Source organism: Zonotrichia albicollis, chromosome 20 (genome assembly GCF_047830755.1).
Source record: "Zonotrichia albicollis isolate bZonAlb1 chromosome 20, bZonAlb1.hap1, whole genome shotgun sequence".
Classification (NCBI taxonomy): Eukaryota; Metazoa; Chordata; class Aves; order Passeriformes; family Passerellidae; genus Zonotrichia; species Zonotrichia albicollis.
In genome coordinates this window covers 11,075,934-11,083,990 of record NC_133838.1, presented here as the reverse complement: position 1 = coordinate 11,083,990, position 8,057 = coordinate 11,075,934, and the positions used below count along the sequence as shown (strand labels likewise).

General features: G+C 63.6%; 2 protein-coding genes across 2 annotated transcripts; one reads left to right on the top strand and one right to left on the bottom strand.

Moving 5' to 3' along the window:
* The first annotated feature begins 261 nt into the window (after positions 1–261).
* TMEM54 (transmembrane protein 54) lies at positions 262–4,154 on the top strand. The gene is made up of 6 exons (XM_074555974.1): positions 262–282; positions 1,358–1,600; positions 2,577–2,636; positions 2,755–2,943; positions 3,020–3,154; positions 3,797–4,154. The coding sequence occupies exons 1-6, from the start codon at positions 262–264 to the stop codon at positions 3,887–3,889; spliced, it is 741 nt and encodes a 246-aa protein (XP_074412075.1). The 3' UTR covers positions 3,890–4,154.
* Positions 4,155–4,535: 381 nt separating this feature from the next.
* HPCA (hippocalcin) lies at positions 4,536–7,988 on the bottom strand. The gene is made up of 4 exons (XM_074555652.1): positions 7,780–7,988; positions 5,854–6,305; positions 4,883–4,988; positions 4,536–4,677 (listed from the first exon to the last, which is right to left on the bottom strand). The coding sequence occupies exons 1-4, from the start codon at positions 7,910–7,912 to the stop codon at positions 4,580–4,582; spliced, it is 789 nt and encodes a 262-aa protein (XP_074411753.1). The 5' UTR covers positions 7,913–7,988; the 3' UTR covers positions 4,536–4,579.
* Between the last annotated feature and the right edge of the window lie 69 nt (positions 7,989–8,057).

Below are 8,057 nucleotides of genomic sequence, written 5' to 3'. Positions count from 1 at the left end.
ACAGCCCTCCCAGCAAGGCCCTGTCCCCATCCCAGTGCCTGGAATTTCCCTGAAAGCTCCCTGAGGGCCACCAAAGCATCTCCTGAGTCACCTTTGGCCAAGTCACTGCTGCCCTGACCCCTCTGCTTTGCCCTGGCCCTGCAGGGCAGTCCTGGCACTGCTGCCCTGTCCCTGGCACTGTCCCACCCCAGGGCTGCCCCTACCCAGACCCTCAGCCCGTGGGTCCTGGCCGGATCCACGGCTTTGGGGGCTGCTGGGGGCATGGGGATGGATGGGGAGGGGGTGAGGAAGGGTGGAATGGTGAAATGGCACGGCACGGCATGTCACGGCACGGCTGCTGGCTCGGCAGGGGTGGGACCCGCGGGAAAAGGTGGAGTTATCCCTTTGTCCCGGGGAGCTGGTCTGACGGGAATTGGAGCAGCAGGAGGGTGGCTCCGGGTGGCCCCGGTGTCCCGGGCCTGCCCCGTGCCAGAGCCGATGGATCCGAGGGGCTCTGAGGGGCTGATCCCGGCCCGGTGAGGATGTGCCGAGGGGGTGAGTCCGGATCACAACGGGAGGGCTCCATCTCAGCCTTCTGCGGGGGAAACTGAGGCACGGAGGGAGGGAGAGGAGCTGAGGGGCTTGGATGGGGTGAGGAGAGGAGCTGGGCTGAGCCCTGGGGGTGATGGCTGGGTGAGCACGGTGATGGCTGGGTGAGGATGGTGATGGCTGGGTGAGGGGGGTTCCAGAGGGGGAACAGCCTCATCTCTGCCCTCTGCAGGGGAAACTGAGGCACGGAAGCAGGGGGAGGAGCTGAGGGGCTTGGATGGGGTGAGGAGAGGAGCTGGGCTGAGCCCTGGGGGTGATGGCTGGGTGAGGATGGTGGTGGCTGTGTGAGGGTGGTGATGGCTGGGTGAGGGTGGTGATGGCTGGGTGAGGATGGTGGTGGCTGTGTGAGGGGGGTTCCAGAGGAGGAACAGCCCCACCTCTGCCCTCTGCAGGGGAAACTGAGGCACGGAGGCAGGGAGAGGAGCTGAGGGGCTCGGATCGGTCAGGGGAGGAGCTGGGCTGAGGGTTGGGGCTGAGATCAGAACCCAGGGTGGGTTCCAGACGGGGAACAGCCCCACGCTCGCTCCTCCAAGCGCAGCCTGCCAGAACCCAGCCCTGGAGCAGCATTTGGGGCCGGCTGCTGTCCCAGAGCTTCTTCATCACCCTGAGCAGCCCCAGCCCCACAGCGACCCTGTCCCCATGGCCACCGGCCCCACACCTTTGCTCCAGCCCCAGGAGAGCCGGCTGGACCAGTGGTGGCTTCCACATCACCTCCTCCCCCTGCCAGCACGGCCACATCCTCTGGGGCTGTCCCCAAATTCCTGTGTAGGGACAGCTCCGTGCTGGCCACCCCAGTCCCTCCTCTCCTTTTGTCTCAGGCCACCTGGACCCCAGCAGGCACCGAACGGTGCTGATGAAGACGGGGCTCATCCTCCTCATCGTCGGGCACCTCATCTTCATCAGCGGGGCGCTGGTGCACGGCTCCGGGCTGCGCTTCGTGCTCAGCGCCCGCCACGCCGCCGCCCTGCACTACGGTGTCACCAACGGCGCCGCTGTCATCGCTGCGCTGCTGGTACCGCCCCAAACGGGGCTGGGGACACGGGGGGACGTGGGGAGGGGTCGGGGTGAGGGAGGGATGCAGGGTGGGGAGGTGGGATGCAGGGTGGACGCTGCTCTGTCTCCCCTTCCCCACCTGAAATAAACATTTCCTGGGGGCTTCAACACTTCTTTCTTGGGGAGTTCAGTGTTCCTTTCTTGGGGAATCCAACCCTCCTTTCCTGGGGAATTCTACATTCATTTCATGAGGGATTCAACCCTCCTTTGCTGGGGGGTTCAACGCTCCTTTCCTGAGAAACTCAATGCTCCTTTCCTGAGAAATTCAATGCTCCTTTGCTGGGGGATTCAACAAACCTTTCCTGGGGAATTCTACACTCATTTCGTGGGGAATCCAACCCTCCTTTCCTGGGGAATTCAGCACTCGTATTTTCGGGAAATTCAACCTTCCTTTCCTGGGGGATTCAACACTCTTTTCCTGGAGAATCCAACACTCATTTCTTGGGGAATCCAACACTCCTTTCATGGGGGATTCAACCCTTATTTCATGAGGAATTCAACCCTTCCTTCCTGGGGGATTCAACCCTTCTTTCCTGGGGAATCCAATGCTCCTTTCCTGGGAAATTCAGCACTCCTTTTTTTGGGAAATTCAGCACTCCTTTCCTGGGGGATTCAACCCTCCTTTCATGGGGGATCCAATGCTCCTTTCCTGGGGAATTCAGCACTCCTATTTTGGGAAATTCAACCCTCCTCTTTTGGGAAATTCAACGCTCCTTTCCTGGGAGATTTAACACTCCTTTTCTGGGGGGTTCAACCCTCCTTTCCTGGAGAATCCAACCCTCCTTTCCTGGAGAATTCAACAAACCATTCCTGTGGAATTCAGCTCTCCGGGGCTCATTGCTGTGTGAGGGGAATCTCCGCTCCATTCCCAGCAGGGAGAGGATCCCGGTGTCCCAGGGGCTGCTCCTCGCTGACCCCCCTGTTTTTCCCCACAGACCATCTCCTGTGGGGTCTGTGCCCTGCTGCTCTCCCGGTCCCTCGGCCCTGCTGCCCTGGTAAGCCCCCCCAGCCCCTCTCCCATCACCCAGCGAGGCTGCACAGCCCCCACAGCCCCTCTGTGGCTCCATCCTGAGCAGGCACATCCCCACACTGCCTCTCCTCTTCCCTCTGCAGAAATGGGCTCTGCTGGCGCTGAGCTCCTGCAGCAGCCTGTGCTGCCTGTGCTGCCTGCTGGCGCTGCTCGTGGCCATCGGGCTCACCCTGGGCACGCAGGGCCGGCTGCTGCTGGGCCCCTGCTCCGCCGGCAGCTCCGCCCTGGCCCCGGTGAACCGCGAGTGCCCCTTCGACCCCACCCGCGTCTACGTGAGTGCCCCCAGGGGATGGGGATGTGCCGGGGTGGGGAGGATGTGCAGGGGGTGATGCTCCTCCTGTCTCCCAGAGCTCCACGCTGTCCCTCTGGGTCATCTCCCTGCTGCTGGAGGCCACGGGGATCTTCTTCAGCACCCGCTGCCTCCTGCTCACCCTGGAGCTCCTGAGCCTGGGTTGCTGCTGCCGCGGGATGCTCCGGATGAAGGTAAATTCTGATTCATGGGCTCAGCTCTAACCCCTGCTCTGCAGGGTTGGAGGTGATTTCAGATTCATGGGCTCAGCCTCAACCCCTTCTCTGTAGGGCTGAAGGTGATTTTTGGGTCCTGGGCTCAGCCCCAACCCTTCCCTGCAGGGCTAAAGGTGATTTCTGATTTTTGGCTCTGCTCTAACCCTCCTCTGTAGGGCTGAAGGTGATTTTTGGGTTCTGGGCTCAGCCCCAACCCTTCCCTGCAGGGCTAAAGGGGATTTCTGATTTTTGGGCTCAGCTCTAACCCTCCTCTGTAGGGCTAAAGGTGATTTCTGATTCCTGGGCTCAGCCCCAACCCCTTCTCTGTAGGGCTGAAGGTGATTTCAGACTCATGGGCTCAGCCCCAGCCTCTCCCCTGCAGGGCTGGAGGTGATTTCTGATTCCTGAGCTCAGCCCCAACCCCTTCCCTGAAAGGCTGAAGGTGATTTTTGGGTCCTGAGCTCAGCTTCAAACCCTCCCCTGCAGGGCTGGAGGTGATTTTTGGGTCTTGGGGCTCAGCTCTAACCCTCTCCTGCAGGGCTGGGGCAGTCCAGGGGTGATCTGTGGGCCCAAGGTTTCCACCCCTCTGCTCCCATTCTCATCCTTCTCTCTGGCTTCCAGGTCTCTCTGCAGGAAGCTCCTGTGGAAAGCCCCGGCCCTGGGCAGTGCCTGGCCTTGCTGAGACTGGACAGTGGAGAAACTGCCCGGCTCTGAGGGGTAAATGACCCTGTGGATGTGTCCGGGCCGTTCCTGCCCCATTCCAGCACCAGCACAGCCCAGGACAGGGCCCAGCTGCCTCCCAGGATTGTGTGGGCACATCCCCTGGAACAGGAGCCCATCCTGGGGCTGCAGCGAGGGATGGAACCGGGCTGGATCCACACCCTGCAGGGAGAAACTGTCCCCAGGGTCCCCGTGTCCCCTTTCCCAGCACGGACTGCACTGACACAAACTTTATTCTGCAGGAATTGAAGCCCAGAAGCACAAACCCATCCCCTGCAGCCCACCCTGTGGGGAAGGGGCTGAGCCAGCCCTGCCCATGGGGGTGTCTCCATGTGGGGCTGGGTGCTGGGGACCCCCCAGCCACCACGGGGCTTTGTCCCCTGGGCTGTGTCCCCACATGGTCCCACCAGGCTGGGCTGTCCCTGCTCCCAGCCCTGGTTCTGGGGGTCTGTCCTCACTCAGGGGGTCTGTCCTCACTCAGGGCTCACCCTGCCTTCACCTCCCACCAGTAAAACCAGTTCAGGACCCCTCAAGGGATGGGGACAGCCCCCCTGACCCCAATACCATGCAGGCTCCATCTCCCATCCCACAGGGGCTATGGGGGCACAGCGGGGACAGCAGGGGCTGGGCAAGGGACAGTGACCATCAGCAGGGTGGGGGGTGCCAGGGGGGGCTCCGGGGGGCTCAGAACTGCATGGCCCCGCTGGGGTCACACTGCAGCAGGCGCACGATGGACGGGTCACTCTTGGCCCCTCTGATGAACTCCTCCAGCGACAGCTTCCCTGTGGGGAAGGGGACACAGCTCAGGCACCTCCCAGCGACCACCAGAGACCACCCAGAGCAGCCCACGGACCCCTCCCCACCCCGGGGGGGGGAGCACCCAGCACCCTGAGCCCCTCGGACATGAGCCATTTAATCAGCTCCTCCTGATACCCAGGATTTAGCCATGAGACCTCTCCCTAATCCCCTGCAGCTCCTCTCATTTACCGTCGTTATTAGTGTCCATCTGTCGGAAGATTTTGTCCGTCCTTTTCTCCGGCGTGGATTCGTCTTCAGGCATGTTCATGACAGAGGAGACCATTTTGTAGATGGCCTGGGGGAAGGACAGGGGGTCAGGGTTAGGGAGGGCTCCTGGCATTGCCCACCTGGGACAGGGACACAGCTCTGGGCTTTGTTCTCCTGGCAATGGGGCTGGTGTTTGTCACCTTTCCCATGGGATCGGGGCTTCAGCTCCCAGGAGCTGCTCCTGCAGGGAGGATTTGGGCACTGGGATGCCCCTGAGGATCACCAGGTTGGGATTTGGGCAAGGAAAGCATCTCCTGCCCATTTTGCCAACACCATCGGGTGTGCTGGGGGACAGCAACCCGCCCTGGAACCACAATCACGGGGGATGAGGTGACACAAAGGGGGACAACAACCCGCCCTGGAAGCATGGGAGAGCCCTGGGATGAGGTGACAAAGGGACATCTCCATGCAGGGAATAACTCGGGGATGCTCCAGCATAAAACGACCACTAGGCTTTGTTTTCCTGGGAATGGGGCTGGTGTTTATCACCCTTCCCATGGGATTGGGCTGTGGGAACTTGAGCTGCTCCTGGAGGGAGGATTTGGCCACTGGGATGCCCCTGAGGATCACCAGGTTGGGATTAGGGCAAGGAGAGCATCTCTTGCCCATTTTTCAACACCACCAAGGCGTGCTGGGGGACAACAACCCATGCTGGAAGCACGGGAGAGCCGCGGAATGCGGTGACAAAGGGACATCCCCATGCAGGGAAGGACTCGGGATGCTCCAGGATAAAACAACCCCTGCACCCACAACTGCCAAGCATCAACAGCTTCATCCCTGCTACAGCAAAACCCCGTTCTGGGGGGTTCCAGGGGGTGACATCCCCAACCCAACCACACCTGGGAGGCGACACCTGGAGCACACACCGGGTGGGATGGGGGACAGCCCGGTACCTGCACGATCTCCAGCATCTCCTCCCGGCTGATGTAGCCGTTGCCATCCAGGTCGTACATGCTGAAGGCCCACATGAGCTTCTGCTCGAGCTTGCCGCGGGAGGTGACGCTCAGGGCGATGATGAACTCCCTGAAGTCGATGGTGCCGTCGCCGTTGGTGTCGAAGGTGCGGAAAACGTGCTCGGCGAACTTGGAGGCGTCGCCGTAGGGGAAGAAGTTGGCATAGATCTTCTTGAACTCCTCCACGTCCAGCATGCCCGAGGGACAGTCCTTCAGGAACCCCTTGTACCAGCCCTGCAGCTCCAGGTCGGAGAACTCCGTGTTTTCCCGCAGGTCCTGGAGCATCTCCGGGCGGAGTTTGCTGTTCTGCTTCCCCATCGCGCTGGGACGGGGTTGGGGACGCGAGAAATGGGGGGGACAGAGCCTGGCCGGGCTCGGGGGGTCCCTGTGCGCTACAGGAGGGGACAGGGACGGGGCAGAGCTCGCTGGCAGCCCCCGCACACCCAGCCAGGGGCCGATGCTGCTCCCTCCATCCCCGCCGGCCGCTCGGAGCGCTCGGGGAGCACCAGGCAGCGCCAGCCCCCTCCTGTTTGCGTAATTATCCCTCAGAGCTCATTTGCATAATAAATAGGTGATATTTAGGTGGGATCAGGCGGCCCCGAGGAGGGGACAGAGCCGTGCCTGCGGTTCTGGGTCCGGCCCAGCTTTGGGATGGCCGGATCTGGGTCAGATCCCCTGGAGCTGGGTTATTTTCAGCTCCTCCGCTCTCCCCGTTAATATTTGATGCCTCCGGAGCCCCGGGAAGGGCTGGGGGTGGCAGGGACCTGCTCGGGGCTCTGTCCCTGCCCCGGGGTGTCCCCAGCGGGTTCAGCGCACAGGGAGGATGTCCAACACCCACCCTGGGGTCTCTGCGGTGACCTTGACCCGCTGCCGCCATCCTGGGGTGCACTGGGGGCTTCAGTGCCTGGAGCTGCCTTACCCAGAGCAGGGAGAGACCCCAGCACCCCCAAACCCCCCAAATTCCTCCGGATTTCAGGGCAAACGGGACCCCTAAGAGGACAGCCAGGACCCCCCAGTTCCGGGGTCTGGGACCCCTCAGGGTCTCTCCATCCCCCCCTCACGACCCCAGCCCCGCTCCAGCACCCCGAGGAAGGATTTGCCTGTCCCACCCCACTCAGGGGTCCCCGGTTTTGTCCCCACGACCCCCACCCGCTTTACCCGGGGTCTGTGACCCCTCCCCAATGCCCGGGCAGGGAATCCATGGGGGGCTCAGCACCCCGAGAGGGCTCTGCAGGGACCCCTCCCCAAATCGGGCACCCCCGGAGGGGCGGGGGCTGGGTCTGTGCCGGTGCTCCGAGGCTGGGTTGGTGCCGATACCCCGGGCTGGGTCGGTGCCGATACCCCGGGCTGGGTCGGTGCCGATGCCCGGGGCTGGGTCGGTGCCGGTTCCCGGGGCTGGGTCGGTGCCGGTGCCCCGGGTTGGGTCGGTGCCGGTGCCCCGGGCTGGGTCGGTGCCGATACCCCGGGGCTGGGTCGGTGCCGGTGCCCGGGGCTGGGTCCGTGCCGATACCCCGGGCTGGGTCGGTGCCGATACCCCGGGCTGGGTCGGTGCCGGTGCCCGGGGCTGGGTCGGTGCCGATGCCCCGGGCTGGGTCGGTGCCGGTACCCCGGGCTGGGTCGGTGCCGGTACCCCGGGCTGGGTCCGTGCCGATACCCCGGGCTGGGTCCGTGCCGATACCCCGGGCTGGGTCGGTGCCGGTGCCCGGGGCTGGGCCGGTGCCGATGCCCCGGGCTGGGTCGGTGCCGGTGCCCGGGGCTCTGCGGTTCCTCGGTGCCCGTGCCCGGGGCTCTGCGGTTCCTCGGTGCCCCCCGCCCGGTGTGTGCGTGTCCCCCCCGGGTCCCCTCGTCCCCGCCACCTCCTCCTACCTGCCCGAACACGGCCGCTGTCGCCGCCGCCACCGCCACCGCAGCCCCGGGAGCGCCCGCAGCAGCGCCGGGGGACGGGGGGGCACCACTGGTACCGGAGGGGAACCGGCACCGGGGGCACCACCGGCAGCATCACTGGGAACACTGGGAATACTGGGAATACTGGGAATACTGGATGTTTTTCAGGCACTGGGAACAGTGGGGACACTGGGAGGATTTTGAGCACTAGGAGCACTGGGAGCACCGGGAACATTGGGAACACTGGGCGGTTTTTGGGC